The 17,995-nt window shown below is 38.2% G+C and overlaps 1 protein-coding gene across 2 annotated transcripts in view; it reads right to left on the reverse strand.

Annotated features, from left to right (window-relative positions):
- The window catches only part of FRRS1 (ferric chelate reductase 1), a 59,052-nt gene that overhangs the window by 7,775 nt on the left and 33,282 nt on the right, over positions 1 to 17,995 (reverse strand). Inside the window, exons 8-11 of one of the 2 annotated variants that reach the window (XM_004385713.2) lie at positions 16,325 to 16,472; positions 5,792 to 5,905; positions 4,035 to 4,150; positions 2,234 to 2,320 (exon numbers count right to left, since the gene is read on the reverse strand). In XM_004385713.2, coding sequence (XP_004385770.1) covers positions 2,234 to 2,320; positions 4,035 to 4,150; positions 5,792 to 5,905; positions 16,325 to 16,472 — 465 coding nt within the window. The remainder of the gene's footprint in view (positions 1 to 2,233; positions 2,321 to 4,034; positions 4,151 to 5,791; positions 5,906 to 16,324; positions 16,473 to 17,995) is intronic. The other variant, XM_023739978.1, reaches the window with a different exon arrangement.

The following is a 17,995-nucleotide window of genomic DNA, read 5'->3' on the forward strand; positions in this document are numbered from 1 at the left end:
AGGGACAAGAACTAGAAGGCAGAAGGGGAAAGGAAAGCTGGTGATAGGGAACCCAAGGTTGAGTAAGGACAGTGTTGACATGTAGTGGGGTTCTTAACCATTGTCATAGGGCAATATGCGTACTAACTGTTTAATGAGAAACTATTTTGTTCTCTAAACCTTCATCTAAAATGAGAATAGCAGCACAACTGGAAGAACGTAATCAATGTAACTGAATTGTATATGTAGAAATTTTTGAAATTGTGTATCCTTGGCTATGTATATTTTCACCAAAAAAAAAAAAAAAGGGTCCTCCAAGGCTGAGAAGGGAGCGTGTTGACATGTCATGGGGTTGTTAACCAATGACATAAAACAATACGTGTACTAACTGTTTAATGAGAAAATATTTGTTCTATAAACCTTCAGCTAAAGTACAATTAAAAAAAAAAATCAGCCAATGGGGAAAATATATATATATATATTGACTGAGCGCATTTACTGAGCACCTACTATGTATCAGAGTCTGTTCTGGGTGCTTGGGATACATCACTGAACATACCAATAAATATCCCAGCTCTCAAGGAATTTACATACTAGTGTGGAAAGGCAGACAAAGAAAAAACAATAAATAAGTAACTTATATGACAATATATGATATAAAGTAAAGAGTGTTATGAGGGAAAAGAAGAGTAGGGCAGGACTCACTGAGAAGATGTTATGTGAGGAAAGACTTGAAGAAGGTGAGGAAGTAGAGGAAGCATATTCCAGGCAGAGGGAAGACTCTTTACAACGACTGTGAAGCAGGAGTCTGGCATTTTGCAGACCAGCAAGGAGGCCAGTGTGGAATGAGATAAACTCGGGGGAGAGCAGGAAGAGATGAGTTCAGAGACGTAACTGGGAGCTAAATCATTTGGTCATTGTTAAGGGCTGTGGCTTTTACTGTGAGTGAAATTGAGAGATATTTAAGAAACTAGTTTGGAGCACGGGAATGATATGAATTGATTTACATTTTTAAAACTCATTCTGCCTCCTTTGTTGAAAATAGATTGTAGACGGACAAGGATTTAAGGAAGGAGACCAGTTAGGTGGATGCTGCTATAGCCCTAGTAAAAAATGATGGTGGCTCAAATCCAGGTAGTTGCATCAGTGGTGGTGAGAGGTGTCAGATCTGGATGTATTTTAAACGCAGAGCCAACAGGATTTCCTGATGAGTTGGATATGAGGTGTGTGAGAGGGGAATTAAGGATAATCCCAACATTTAGCCTAAAGATGGAGCTGCCAACAGTTAATATAGGGTTGGCAGCAGGTGGAGCAGGACTGGAAGGAAAGATCAGGAATTCCACTGTGGATGTGTTAAGTGTGAGACATCTAACAGACATGCAAGTAGAGATCCTGAGAGGACAGCTAGGTGTGTGAGTCTGAAGCCAGGGGAGAGAGCTGAGCTAAAGATAAACATCTGAAAGTAAGCCTCAGTTTCTTCATTCATGACTTGGGACTATTATTAATAGTTATTTCATTTGAGACTTAAGTTGATAACACATCTAAAGCAATTAGGATAGCCAGTCATATAGCAGGAATGCAACTAACATATAATAATCATAGTACTAGGCAGGGAAACTATTTGCATTGTTCATGTTCCTTAGACATCACACTTTGAGTAAGTGTTCAGCTGCTAACCAAACGGTCGGTAGTTCGAATCCACCAGCCACTCCTTGGAAACCCTATGGGGCAGTTCTGCTCTGTCCTATAGGGTCACTATGAGTCAGAATTGACTCGACGGCAGTGGGTTTTTGTTGTATAGGAGAAAAGGAGGGGCCTGGGTGATGCAAATAATTAAGCACTTGACTATAAGCCAAAAGATTGGAGGTTCGAATCTACCCAGAGGTGCCTCAGAAGACAGGCCTGGCAATCTGCTTCTGAACGGTCTCAGCCTTGAAAACCCTATGGAGCAGCTCTACTCTGCACACGTGGGGTCACCATAAGTCAGAATTGACTTGACAACAACTAGCAACAATATAGGAGAAAAACTAACTAAAGCTATACTGTGGGCATAACATTTTGATGCAGCCTAAGAATATACTTCATTACCAAGTAATCTGCACAGACGTTTTCACCCCACCCCTGGCCCTCCTTATTCCTGAGCCCCAGCCATGGGAAACAGTCACCATAGGATTCAAAAATGAAAGAATAAACAGCAATCCGCTTTCACATAAGATGGATTTATATAAAAACATCCCATTTAGGATATACCTACCCGACTCCAGCCTCCTCTGTACATAAAAGGCAGAACAAAAGCAACACAGGTGAGGACAGATGTAGTGATCATGAGCATTCGATGCACCTGGAAGGGTGAGACAACAAAGAGGGAAGAAGCGTTAAGTCTGCAAGAGAAAGGAGTGCGTGTTACTATGGGGGCAAGATCCTGGGCTAAGATCGGCTGAGGTAGGCATTGAACTGACATTAACTGATAGTTTGTGGTCAGTTAAAAAAAAAAAATCTAAGTATACCACTGAACTTTAGAGAAAACCCTAAGTTGCCATTCTCATCATTCAAAAGCATTTGTCAAGACTTCACCTGCACAGAGCAGCAGGAATGGGTACTTCAAACACAGAGCACGCTTACTTGCCAAGTACTTCATTTCCTTCCAAAAACACTTATTAAGCTCCAACATGAGGCACAGCGCTATACCAGGTACAGTGAGACAGCAAGGAAACAGAAAATATTGACTCCTGAGGAGCCTGGGATATAACTGAGTAGACAAGAGAAAGATACATGAAATAACTAAAAACAGTAATTAGTTTAATCATTAAAGCAAGAGAGTAACATTTAGGTGCAGATTAAAATTCCTCAAAAATTACACATGCAAAGATTAAGTTTATTGAGTAAATCGTGTAATGCATTGTCCAAATCAGGAGAACAGGAAGAAAAGAGGCACTGTTAATCAGTTATGCCAACAAAACTGGTGCAAACGTTAAAACTATTCCAGGGAGCAGTAGGATATATAGTCACCCTATATATACATCGTAGCTTTAAATTCAGGGGAGGATTTGAATTGGTAAAAAGGAGACATAAGAGTCTTCCAGTTGGAAATATCCACACGGGCAGATAGAGAGAGAGCAGAGGCAGAGGCAGAGACAGAGAGAAGCAAGGCAGGTCACAGTAAGGAGAACAAATAAAACAGATTGGCCTTGATAGCCAAGAGGGAGAAATGAGATTAGATACAATATACCTTAAAAGCTACAAATTTATATGAATATGAAGTGCCAAGGATACCCCCTTTTAAAGTCAATAGTGTTTCAATAAGAATACTGTTCCAATAAGCAGTAATTTTTTTTCTATAAGCAGGGATGTATATTCTAATTCAACACATATTCATTGGTCTTCCACCATACGTGCAAGCATCTGTACTCCACGACACATGAAAGCTGAGGGTTGTTTTGCTTTATTTGGAAGGTCCCTCCCTCACTCCTGCTCGTGTTTCTATGAGGAGACTGCCTCCCCAACTCACAGGAAGGGGCAATATGAAAAGGAACACTTCCAGTTTCTCTTCCCACCCACCCACACAGGAGAGAGATGACCTTCATTGGTGAGTTAGGGATAGTCCAACATTCATTGACCATCAACCAGAGGACCATCTCCACTGTGAAATGCAGTAAGCACCCACCATGTCTTTATTCTGCTCTCCTGCCTTCCAGGACACATCTGTACTCAGTGCCGTAGGTGGATGCTCTCCCAGCCTCGCCCCCTGCAACTAGACCTCATGTATGACAGAATCTTTTGGGTTTCAAAGTTATGTTACAAAGGGACACACATGGCCCTGAAACAGTCTTCAATCCAGCTTGATCCTTCATAAAGCTGTCTCTATTTTGTCCTCCATCAAACATATTGTGTCTCTTCTCAATTGGCTAGGAAACCATCGAGAAAAGAAATAATTAAGATCCCAAACCTACAATAACTGTAACTATATAAAGAATGCATACTTCATAGGTTTTCATGCTTGCAATGTTCAAATAACATGGAAATTGCATTAAACTTTTTTTTTCTCAAATACCTACCTGAAACCAAGCTGCTTCACCAAAGAAGAAAGCTTTTGACCAAACAGGTTTGAAGAACCGGGCAATCAGTACACCTATGCTAACGGTAGTCATCCATGCCACAAACATTAAGGCAGCTACAGGTGAGAAAACACATTGACTGAGATCACAAACTAATGAAGCTCTTTCATCATTGACCAAAGCCAAATGATCAAAAAAACATAAAGAGTCTGGAAAATTCATTTATCTCACATAAGTATAATCTAAAAAGATCCTGTATGTCACAGTTTTTACCACCACTATTACTTCTAATAGCTAAGACTTTCATAGCTCTCTTATGTGCCAAGCATAAGTATCTTATGTATATTAATTCTCTAAGTATCTTATGTATATTAATTCCTATAAAGTAGTTACAATTATTATTCCAGTTTTACTGGATGGGGAAACAAAGACAGAAAGCTAAGTAACTTGCCCAAGGTTACAAATTCAGGATTTGAACCCAGTCTGGCTTCAGCAACTGTGCTCTTAACCATTTTGCTAATACAGCCTATTTGCAGTTATCTCAGAATCTTCTCATATCTCATTCCGAAAACAAATAGGCACATTATTTCTGAATTCAATTAACTGCCAAACTAGAATTACAACATGTGGAGTTGTTGTTAGCTGCTGTTGAGCAAGTCCTGACTCATGACGACCCTATGCACAACGAGATCAAATCCTTGTGATCAGGGTTTTCACTGGCTGATTTTTGGAAGTAGGTCCCCAGGCCTTTCTTCCTAGGGTGTCTTAGTCTGGAAGTTCTACTGAAATCTGCTCAGCATCAGAGCAACATTAAGCCTCCCCTGATAGACAAGAGGTGGCTGTGCTTGAGGAGCATTGGTTGGTAATTGAACCCAGATCTCCCACTTGGAAGGCAAGAATTCTACCACTGCCCTGCCTCCAACAACACGAGTAGAAGCAAATTAACAATAATGTTATTTTCAAGCTTAACTTTCATAGTATTTTATTAAAACTCTAGGAATAGATAACTGTGGAGAATATAAAGAAAATACACAAAATAAGTAAAGTTCCCACAAAATACAAGTAATTTACAATAATATAGTATATACCACATTATTCCATTACTCTTAAATCCTTTTAACAATAAGCTGGGATAGTTTTCAAATGAAATCAACTGTCATCTGTAGAACCAGATGACAGAGCAAATCAGAGCCTTGTTTTTAAGCTACCGCTTTTCCGACTTAGTTCCATTCATCTTTTAGTGTACAACACTTTAGTACTGAGTACTTTGTATATCCTCAAATACTGGTACATTGATCAGTTCTTCGACAATAAAACTATATCCTTGAAACCAAACTACTTTTACTTTTACAATCAGATAATCAAAATTACAGATCACTGTCTTTTGTTAATATGTTTTTTAATAAATGGCATAATTAAGACCTCCTAAAAAGTTAACTAACCCAGTTATATTCAACCCTGCTGCATGTTAGAGTCATTTAGGGCACTTTTAAAAAATCACAGATGTCTTCAAATCTCCACTGGTGATCTTAATATACAACCAGTGTTAAAATCACTGAATTAGTCCTACCCTCCATTCTAAATAAAAATTAGAAGACATTAAAATAGTTAATGCTACCTGCAAATTTTAATGCTGAAACATATAAGATTTATGAACATCTGCTAAGTTTTACCCACCACCATTCCTAACCCCACCAGCACTGAGTCATCAGGTAAAGTTATTCCAAAGAGTGGTAATAATACTACATGTAACTTGCCATGAACCTTCAGAAGGAACAAAGAATGGGAGCCTCCTATGTTCTTTGGAAAGTCCATCACATTGTGTTTTTCATATGTAATCAGTGGTTGCTGGGCATGTTTATAAATTCGACCTGAAAATTAGAGGAATTTCTTCAGGAGAGAAGGAATTGAGAGGAGACTGCACAGTAAGGAAACAAAATTTTTAAAGTAATAAAAACAGAAATCAACAGAGATGTCATTCATATGCAAAGACAACATAAATACATATACAAGAGCTCATGACCTTTTTGAAAAAAAATTAAATAACTTCACCAAACCAGAGATGAATCAAAATAAGCACTAGGAATGGAGAAGCTGTGATATAAGAACTGGTAGCGTGCAAGAGACCAATTAAGCAATGTTAAGTCAAAGTAGTTGCTGTTGATAAGGTCACGAAACACTGAAAATTTCAAATATAATTCTTAGAAGAGAATATATATAAAAAGTTTTTTAAAGGTAATAACTACCACCTGTATCTAGAATCCTAGATTAAACCAACAGAAATTTGGCCTGGGAATGGGACCTGAGTAGAGGACCAAGAAAAGGCATTTGATGCTACACTATTTGGCATATAGTTCATTCATATTGGGTTTGATTAGCCAAACTAAAGTCCCAAATAATAGTGACATTAAAAAATTGGGAATTTATTATTTTATTGCTGTGTATATAATTAAATCTATGAATGTATAGAATTACTTCAGTTGTGTGTGTATGTGTGTTTTCTAGAAATCTACTTTACATAACTATTTACTTTTTAACCAAATGTACAAGATTGCTCACAGCAACATTTTTTTACATAGGCCAAAAAAATATAAAGACGCTAAATGTCCAGCATTAGAAGAATGAGTAAGTAAATTATGAAACATACATATTCTTGAAATATGATGCAAGTGTGAAAAAGAATAAAAATAATTAAGGAATTTGACATAATGGATACATATGGACCTTCGTCCCAAACAGGAGCCCTGGTGGCACAGTTGTTAAGCGTTTGGCTGCTAACCAAAGGTTGGCAGTTTGAATTCACCAGCCACTCCTTGGAGACCCTATGGAGCAGTTCTACTCTGCCCTATAGGGTTGCTATGAGTTGGAAATCGACTTAACGGCAACAGGCTTGCCCCAAACAAATAATAAGTATTAGGCCGCAGAGAATATCTTATAATTTCCAAAAAGAAATAATTATACAGGTTATATTATCTGCTCAAAATGCATGAAACTTAATAAAAAGCTGGAAAAAAAATGGTCCACCTAGATATTTACAAAACTATACTCTTCTAAATAACCGTCAGATTATACAGGTAATCAAAACTAAAATCCCGAGTCTCCTTAAGGACGAATGCCAATTAAGACACTTCCCATCAAAACACATGTGATGCAATCAAGGTGTTATTCAAAGGAAGTTTTTATCATCTTAAAAGCATTTTTTAAAAGAAAAAAAAGGAAAGACTCAAAAGTATTGATGTAATCATTTAATTCAGGATGCATTTAAAACAACAAAATACAACCTACGAAAAGAGAAAGGAAGAGTAATTAAAAATAAAAGTAGAAATTAACAAACTAGCAAGCCTAAAAATCAGAAAAATCAACTCTGTAAAAGGCCAATAAAATACACTGAGTTTTTGGCAAATCTGGCCACAAGATAAAAAGAAATACCATAGGCAATTTTAGGAATAAAAAGGGTAATATAACTGCTGATATAGAAGATATTCTTTAAAATTGCATGAAAATGCTATATACAACTTTAAGTCAGTCAAAAAAATTCAAAATCTAAATGAAATGGATAGATTTCTGAGAATATATAGAATTATAAAAATTTACCAAAGAAGAATAGTAACCCTGGAGAGCAATAACAATAAAAGAAAAAATGTTAAGGTAGTCAAATATTTCCATTCCTAAAGGCTCAGACTGTTGGGGGAAAGCACTATTAAAATTGGTATTTTATTTAAACTCTTCTAAAGTTTATTCTATGAGATTAGCATAATAGTGAAACCAAGACTAAGGTATGTGTGTGTGCACACATGCACACAGGCACACACACACAATCCCACAACTATGAACCAAAATCATTTATGAATACAGATGAAAAAAACTTGAACACCTAAAATTTAACAAATGGAATCAGCTGTGTATTCACAGAACACTAAAACATGACCATACAAGATTCATCCCAGGTGTATGAGAATTGTTCACCACTCAGAAATTATAAAAGTAATTACAAATATCATCTCAATAGTTGCCTATAGCAAATGTCTCTCTGTGTGTCCATGAGTGCCCTCTCTGACACATACCAACTCACTATAAATACCCTGATACCAACTACAAATGAGGTACTTTTTCCTCTGATCCTAACCACCAGAGCTAGGTCAGCTCTCACAAGGTAAAGGGCACAATCTTCCAGATGGTCAAGTCTGCCCATAACTTCAGACAAAGTCACAAGCTCAGGAGTCACTACAATACCTTCACTTCTGACTTGCTGGCTACAAATCTGGGATTTCCCACTACCCCTTCAAGATGCCAGCTGTAAATTCCAGGCACTCCTCCCTTCTGACCTGCTAGCTACAAATTCAGGGATTCCTATTATCCTCTGGGGCTCGATAATTCACTAGAACAATTCACAGAACTCAAGAAAGCACTATACTTATTATTTCAATTTTATTTAAGGCAAAACGGATACAGATGAAGAGACACATAAGACAAGGTCTGAGAGGGTTCCTAAGGTAGAGCTTCATATCCCAAAGGATGTCTACCCTCCCTCATGCACTGATGTCTATCACCAACCAGGAAGCTCAGCAAGATTCAGTGTTCAGAGCTTTTATTGGGGTCTCACTGTAAAAGAATGATTGATTACATCATTGTCCATGTGACTGAACTTAACCTCCAGCCCCCTTCCCCTGAGGAACTGATATTACGTGGTTGGTCTTTCTGGCATGGCCAACCACCACCCAACATGAGTTCACTCATCAGCATAAACAATCAGGCGTTGTCTGGAGCTCTCATAGACAAGAGACCCCAAACACTGGGGAAATTCCACAGTTTTAGAAGGTGTCTTTCAGGAACCAAAAACAAAGACCAAATTCTTTGGGTAAAGTTAATTGTAAACCCCACACTACCCAAAAGATATTTGATAAAATTTAACACACCTGTATAGGACAAACAATAATGTTAGGAATAGAAGGCGATTTCCTCAAAACAGTAAAGGGTATCCACCAGGAAAAATACAACAAATGTAACACTTAACATTGAATATCAAAAGTATTCCCATCAAAATAAGGAACAATACAAGAATGCTTGTTATATCACCACTGCCATTCCACATTTTTCTGGGAGAACTAGACAATGCAATGAGACAAGAAAGAGAAATGAGTGCTATTAACCTATGCTGATTTGCACCAGATATTACATTTCTCTAGAAAATTCAAGACAATCAAATGGAAAATTAGATAGTTAAATCCAAGTTAAAAATTCAAAAATCAGTAGCTTTCCTATACACCACCACCACCAACAAAAAGGTAAGAAACGTATCCTATTGACAATAATTTGTTTTAAAAAAAACTATCAAATACCTAGGAACAAAGCAACAAAAATATATAAGCCCTGTATGAACATATAACAGGAGCCCTGGGGGTACAACGGTTAAACACTCAGCTTCTAACCAAAAGGTCAGTGGTTCAAATCCACCAACGGCTGCAGGGGAGAAAAGACCTGGCAACTTCTCCTGTAAAGATTACAGCTTAGGAAACTCTATAGGGTATTTCCACTCTATCATATAGAGTTGTTATGAGTTGGAACCGACTCAACAGCACACAACAATGACAACAATATGAACATATGGAGAAACCCATAAAACTTCACTGAAAGAAAGATACACACAAAGGATGTGAATAAACAGAATACTCCAATATGTTCCTGAATAGGAAGACTCACTATTGCAGAGATGTCAAACATCCCCCAAATTAACCTAAATTTCAATGCAACTCCAATCAAAACCCCAAGAGAATTTTTAATGGAATTTGACAAACTATTTCTATATTTATCTAGAAGAACAGATACACAACAGAGAATTCCTGAAAAGGAAGGTCTATGAGGGAAACATGTTCTATCAAATTTCACAACCTCATAAAGCTATAATAATTTCAACCATGCAGGAATAGACAAGTAGATCAATGGAAACATAGAACTGAAAGAGTTGGATTTATTGATGAATTTTGAGTATATAATAAAGAGGCTTTTGAAGCAGTAGAGAAAAAATGGACCATTCAAAACATGGGGGTCAGACACTTGGTTATTCATATGGTGAATACTATTATACCATGGCTGGCTATAACACAGAAGATCAGAAATAATGCATGAAACCAGAAGAGTTCTATGAAGAAAGACAGAGAAGAGAGTTTCAAGAGAAAGAAAAAAAAAAAGAGATCATAAATTGTCAAGAGCTACAAAAATGTCAAAAAGAAAAGATAAAGAAAACTATTGAAAATGACAAGAAAGACACTGAAGAGTCTAAAAATACTGTATTTGTAGAGTGGTAGTAATGAAGAACAGCCTGCATTCCCAAGAAGCCTGAGAGACAAGCTGGAAGAAGTGTGTTTTTGAACTCTGAATCACTGTGGAGCCATGGACTAAGCATGAACTTCACCTTCATTAAAGCAGAAGCCCAGTATAATTTTGGAGTTTCATTATATGGCTCCATTATAATTTTTGAAGTACTGCTCTAAACTAACGGAGGTTGAGTTCTTGTTTAGCACAAGGTTCCATGGTATTATTTGACCTATGATATTCTTAAATTGTTAAAATAATAGGTCTTTTGATAATACAGTCTCTAAATTTGTAGAATTTCTAATTGGAAATTACTTAGTCACCCAAGTGAGTTCTATCAGTTTAAATACCAAGAATTTCACAACAACGTCAGAATTCTAAGGGGAAAACAATAGTTAGAAAAGGTTTAAAATAGACAGATGTGCAGTAAGGAATTACTTTACCAAAAAAAAAAAGATGGCCTTTGTCCTTGGTTCCTGAGAGATAACCCTTGGAATTTCCTGAGTAACTGAAGTGTCTTTATTATCTAAAACCTCCAGACCACACCTGAGGATTTGTGCTAATGAGCAGAGGATGACCAGACCAGAAAGACCAACTAGTAACCTAATATCAACCAACTTCAAGAGGTATGATTTAACCTATCATGCATATGCAATGAGGCCTCACTCATGATTGTACTGAAGCCAATAAAGAAAGGCTTTGAACACGGAGGCTCCAAGAGCTTCCTGGCTGGCAAAGGAAGGGTGATGCACCACCTTTGGGATATGGAAGCTCCACAGTGGGAACTCTCCCAGACCTCACCCATGCATGTCTTCCTTATGATGATCCTGATTTCTATTGCTTTGCTACAATAAATCTGTAATTGCAAGTACAATACAATGAAACCTGTGAGAGATGGAACTCAACAGGACTGCCCTGTTTTTCTGGGTATAGCCAACTTTTCCACCTTTAACAGGGTGCAGTCTTACCACATTTCTATCTCCTTTTAGTAGAAAATATTTGAGTTTTCCTTCTCTGAGAGGTTTCTGCCTTACACAGGTTCCAGCTTTCAAAGGTTTTACTGTACTTCCTGTGATTTCTGCAAGTCATTCCAGCGAATTATCCAACCCAAAGGAGTAGTGCAAGCCAGCAAGTGAAAGTGAGGGAGCCCAGGGAAGACCCCCAAGCTTGCAGCTGGCATCCTGAAGGGGTAGTAGAAGAAAAAATTTGAGGCCAGCAGGTCAGAAGTAAGGGTATTGCGTGGACTCCCAAGTGTGTGGCTGGCATGTATTTGGCAATCCGAAGGGCAATGTCCTTTTAACTTCTGAGCTCTGATCTAGTTCCAGGTGGCTGGGACAGAGACAGGGATTGTCACGTGGACAGCTGGTATCAGATGATTCAGAAGTGCGAAAGTGACAACTTGATTAATCTTCACATTTTGAGGATTGGATTTAGGTTAATTCTTACCCGAGAAATAGCTGAAATTGAGTATATTTTACATTTATGTAGTTTACAGAGATTATATGATTGCTTTGAAAAATGATTTCAACGTTACAAAGTCGCACTGCTTTTAAGCAGAGTTCAACTTATAAACGGTCCACGTACATGTGAGTAGGTAATAGAGAGATGATGATTTACGCAGTAACTTACCTTTGTTCCCTAATACAAAGGAATTGGAAAGTGAAGTCCCCAGAGCTGTATTCTCCAGGTTTGTTTTTAGTTTGCTTTGTACCCTACCAGATTAAAAAAAATTGTGCAAATTCCCCCCAATATACATATATTTTGGTTAGTAAATATATTTATATACAGTAAAATCTGCGAAAGCCAGAACTTGACAGAAACCTGTCAGAGAAGGAAAACTCAAATATTTTCCACTAGAGTGACAGAAAAGTGGTGACTGCACCCTGTCAAAGGTGGAAACTTGTGAGACCCGGAAAGACAAGGCAGTCCAGTCAAGTTCCAGCTTTCTCATTTTCGCTGTACTATTGTATTGATTTATAATGTACATTGTAAAATATATTAAAAGTTTTTTAAATGAGATAAAATAAATATGAAAAGAAAGTTCTAACATTTACCCCTGTACCCTTTCAATGTATGCAGCCTAGTTGGGAGAACGCTGTCCTAACGCAGTAAGTTATCTAACTACAGTCTACAGAACATGGGTACTTGTTAACTATGCAGATTCCAAGCACATCAACAGAAAGTCAGTGGGTCTGAGATAGAGTTCAGAATCTGCATTTTTAGCATTCACTCCAGATGATTCTGAGCAGGCTGTCTGTGTGCCACACTTTGAGAAACACTGCAAAAGGCAAGGTAGAGTCTCCCTGCCATGCCATCAGCACAAAAATACCACCAGGGGGCAGAGCATAGAGAGTATAAAACAACGCCCTGCTTTTCACATATTTTGTTGTTGTGTGCCATCGAGTCGATTGCAATTCAGAGTGAACTGCCCCATAGGGTGTCCTAGGCTGTAATCTTTATGGGAGCAGATCACCAGGTCTTTTCTCCTGTGTAATCACAGGTGGGTCTGGACCACTGATCTTTTTATTTGCAGCTGAGAGCTTAACTATTGTGCTACTAGGACTCTTTTTTTTTCACATGTATTACCCACACAATGGAGACCTGGTGGTGCAGTGGTTAAAAGCTCGGCTGATAACCAAAAAAGGTCAGAGTTTGAATCCACCAGCTGCTCTTTGGAAAACCTATGGGGAAATTCTACTCTGTCCTACACGGTCGCTATGAGTCAGAATCGACTCAATGACAACGGGTTTCTTGATTTGGGTTTGGTGATTTTGGTTTTATTACCCACTAACTAGATTTTTCTGAGGGAGTGTAAGAGCTATCACTTACAACACTGTTTCTATCAGAAAATATGTTTGAATTTCTAAAATGCTGACCTACAAATAAACTTTTGGCATCGCCATGCACCCACCACAATTTATTACACAACAGAATTCATCCATTTAAATGAAATTGCTTTTTTACAAAAAAGTATAAAGTGGTCTATGAATTCCCTAGCAATTTAAGAAATCCATTTGCGTCAGTAATCATTTATAGAGCACTATAACATGCTCGGCTGCTAACCAAAAGGTCAGCAGTTCAAATCTACCAGCCGCTCCCTGGAAAACCCTATGGGGCAGTTCTACTCTGTCCTAAAGGGCCACTATGAGTTGGAATCAACTCCACAGCAATGGGTTTGGTTTGGGTTATAACAGTCTGGGCATCAAAGGAAGCAGTCTGGCATGATAGAAAGGGCAAGGCTTTTGTAACTGCAACAGACCCGGGTTTAAATGCTGACTCTGCTTGTTGTTTGATTTTGAACAAGTTACTTAGCTATTCTGGGTCCCACCCGGTTTCCTCATCTCTAAAACGGATAACACAATACCTATTTTAAAAAGTCTCTGTGAGGAATAAATGAGATAAATGTAACGTGATAATAAGTGAGAGCTGCAATAATAACACAATTATCTACACTTCAGATGCATCTTAAAACCACAAACATACAATCTTTTCCTCATTAAAAATGAATTTTCTTGGGGGTGACCGAGCTGCTGTTAATGGTGGTGATTGTACAACATGATTAAAGTAATTAATGTCACTGACTTATGCATGTAAACAATGTTGAAATGGCAAAATTTTATATATATATGCATATATACATACATAAATACACATACACTCACAATAAAAAAGTTAATTTCCTAGATTTTTCATATTCTAAAATATTGAATAATACTCAAGCTATGAGGTCAATCAGTTTGGGTTCAAATTTTAAATCTACCATTTACTCGTCTGGGCAAATTAACCTCTAAGTCTCAGCTTCCTCATAGATAAAACAGGGCTAACAGTATACATCTAATTTGGTTTTGGATTCCCTGGGTGCCACTCAAATACTAGCAGAAAGTTTGGTCGTTTGAACCAACCCAGAGGCACCACAGAAGACAGGCCTGGCTATCTACTTCCAAAAAGTCACAGCCTCGAAAACCCTATGGAGCAGTTCTCTCTGCACACATGGGGCCACCATGAGTTGGAATCAACTCGACAGCAACTAACAACAATTTGATTTTTATGAAGATAATAGTGAAGTATCTACCTGAGTGCTTAGCCAGTGACTGCCACTTAGTAAGCACTGATTAATGTTTATCCATTATGAACCCTTAACCAGGAAATTATTTTCAAGCCCCTATTTGCTGTTGCTGGTGCAAATTAAGAACACATGATTTGGTTGAGGTAACTACACATATCACCTACAACTAATCTGCAGATGTTCCTAAATTTTCTCTAACACTGAGTTGATATTTTATCCTGTTTCAAAACTTTCTGAGGTTTCACTTTATCTACAGTATAAAATCTAAACCACATGATAGAATATTCAAGGCTTTTCACAATCTTGTCTGCACCACAGTTCCTGCTATTCCTCTTCCTTTACCCCATCCCATGACCTTCCAGGCTCCTCACCGTTATCGAATTAGGCTATGTTCTCAAAGTTTTGGGCAGTGCAGTCTCCAGAGAGATGAGTCAATAAATACTACATTGGTATTTTCTACAGTTATTCAAAACATCACTAGCCAAAACCTTAAAACCTAATTATTCTGTTAATATGTGTTGTAATACCCACTAGGGTAGTCTTCCTGAGGATATACTAAAATTTTAGACTCATAAAACTACTGTAGGTTGTACTTGGCATCAGATTCATGTAGAAGGACATGGGACAGGAAACACTGCATGCCAGCAGGACAGAGTGAGAACATTCTAATGCTCACTTCAGCAGCACACACACAAAGTGAGGCATTCTTCTTCAATGAGAGGTCTTGTAGTAGTTTAATCAGATGTCCAGGAGCTATTCTCTTTACCCTCTCCTCGCCTCCCAAGAACTAGCTCAGCTCAGGTCCAAGGAGATGAGACTCATATCAAGCAGGCTGTCCCACGGGAAACACTATGTCTTACAACACTCCTAAAGGCTTTACTTCTAGGGTCCCTTCAAGGCACATTCCCAAAGTTACTGCATTCAGGACAGCCCAAAGGTATGGCTTCTTACCAGGTGATTATAGATCTTCTAGTTCAAATGAAGTTTACTAATCAGGGGTGATTTAGAAAATAATATTGGAATCATTATTCCCTGTCCCTGAGCATGGAGAAATGTGACCCAGCTGGAGCTGGGCCCACAAGGGCCCATAAGGACTCACAACGACACATCAACTGGGCCCTGAGATAAAGATAATAGATGGGACAATCTTAGAAATTATCTTTTAGGGAAGAAAAGTATCTTTTAGAGGACCTTTCACACAAAGCCAATCAAACAGAACACAAGACTTTCCAGTCTTGTCTTTCTATTGGCATTTAGTGAATGGAGGTTTGTTGGACCAGTGAAGACCCTCCTGATTGTCAGGTTACTGAAACCTGTACCAATGATGCTGACAAAGGCAATTCAAAATGTAAGATCACAATTTCTAGCCAATCTGTGAAAAGGTGAAGCTTTCAAGGACTCTACCCATTTTGTGATGTTAACATATGCTGATGATTCTGTAACCTTCCTTGGACTCGGGCAGACATGGCTGTGGCACCACGCTTGCCCGTTTTCCCCTTCTTGCCTATTCTGTAATATTCTTTGGACTTGGACAGACATGGCTCTGGCAGCATGGTTGTCTGTTTCCCACTTTTGCCTTTTTGAATATATGCCAAATAAAACTTTCTTTTTGCTTTACTAAACTTTGTGATGTTTTTCCCCTACAACAGGGGTCATAATTATTATAAGCAATGTTGCCTTATAACATAGCTGACACTTTACCTTACCTAGTTCCTGGGGAAATACAGCTAAAAAGTTAACCAAAAGTCAAATTTTCAAGTAAAGTGGAAAAGTGTCTTAATAACTCTTTACCCACAAGTGTGTTTCTTAAAAATAAGCAATTACAGTAGATCTCTCAAAAGAAGAAATGAAGGGAAGAAGGAAGGGGGAGAGAATAGAAATTTGAAAAGATAGTTTTTACCAATATACTTACCATCATCAGCTGCACCATCTGCTATAAATATGTAGTAGCTTGTGTTTAGATCAAATCTATTCTTAAAACCAGGAAGGCTAATGTTTCTTCTGAAAGAACACTGTATAACACCATCTGCCAACCTCCAAGCCATATCCTCAAGAGAACCCTACAAATACACACAATGAGTCTTCTCAGCACTTTCCAAAGATTTGCTAAAAATAAAACATGATCAAAATCCTGACCTGTTCAATTTTCTTTCTCTAAGATTGTGTGTGCACGTTTTATCTGCAGTTCCATTGTTTTTTCACTTCCTCTTTGAAGAGTACAAAAAACATTTTATCCCAGTTTATTTGTCTTTCTCCCACTTGGCAAGAATGTTATTTTTACTTTGAATCAGAACCCAACAATTCCTCTACCTCTACCACAATTCCTTTAAGGTTAGAAACTTTGGCAGATGCATTAACTCCATCTGGCCACTAGCACACACCTAAAAACACTGTAGAAATAACTTAGCAAGTAATACCCTACTGGCCAAAATGCAACATGCAACTGGGTAGAAGTTTCAACTCAGCTGTGTGAGTCAACCCCCTGGGAGAGCTATACAGAGAATATAACATGTCATTAATTTACAGCTACTGCTGGGTCAGAGCTCATTTGCTTGTCAATTGCCATGAAAAAGACATTTCTCTACCAAAAATAGGCTACCTTTGGCATGGATGCCAACAAGAGCACTTAAGATGGCTGCCCAAAGCAGGAAATTGTCTCTACCATATGTGCTCCTCCATCTCACTAGTCAAGAAATTTTTTCTGTTACTACCTGTCATAGATTGAATTATGTCCTCCCAAAAAATTAGTGAACTATGTCCTCCCAAAAAACGTGTGTATCAGTTTGGCTGGGCCATGTTTCCAGATATTGTGTGATTCTCCTATATGTTGTAAATCCTGCCTCTATGATGTTAATGAGGGAGGATGAGCGGCAGTTGTGTTAGTGAAGCAGGACTCAATCTACAAGACTGGATTGTGTCTTGAGGCAATCTCTTGAGATATAAAAGGCAGAAGCAAGCAGAGAGACAGGGGGACCTCATACCACCAAGAAAGCAGTGCCAGGAGCAGAGCACATCCTTTGGACCTGGGGTCCCTACGCAGAGAAGCTCCTACTCTGGGGGAAGACTGATGACAAGGTCGACAGAGAGAGAAAGCCTTCCCCTGGAGCCAACGCCCTGAATTTGCACTTTTAGCCTCCTTTACTGTGAAGAAATAAATTTTTCTTTGTTAAAGCCATCCACTTGTGGTATTTCTGTTATAGCAGCACTAGATGACTAAGACACTACCATAAGCCTCTTCTTAAAAAATGTGTCTGTAAGCTTTAGACAAGGAATTGATGTCTTGCCCACCTTAGCAAACATTATGGATTGAATTGTGTCCCCCAAAAATATGTGTTGTAAATCCTAACCTCTATGCCTGTGATTATAATCCCATTTGAGAATGGGTTGTCTTTGGTATGCTAACAAGGCAGGATTAGTGTAGGATGAATCTTGAGCCAATCTCTTTTGAGATATAAAAGATTAAACAAGCATGTAGAAATTTTTGAAATGGTGTATCTTTGGCTATGTGTATTTTCACCAAAAACAACGGTTGAGAAGTTAGAGGGTTGACATGTTGTGGGGTTGTTAACCAATGTCATAAAAC

Source organism: Trichechus manatus, unplaced genomic scaffold (assembly GCF_000243295.1).
Source record: "Trichechus manatus latirostris isolate Lorelei unplaced genomic scaffold, TriManLat1.0 scaffold00144, whole genome shotgun sequence".
NCBI lineage: Eukaryota > Metazoa > Chordata > Mammalia > Sirenia > Trichechidae > Trichechus > Trichechus manatus.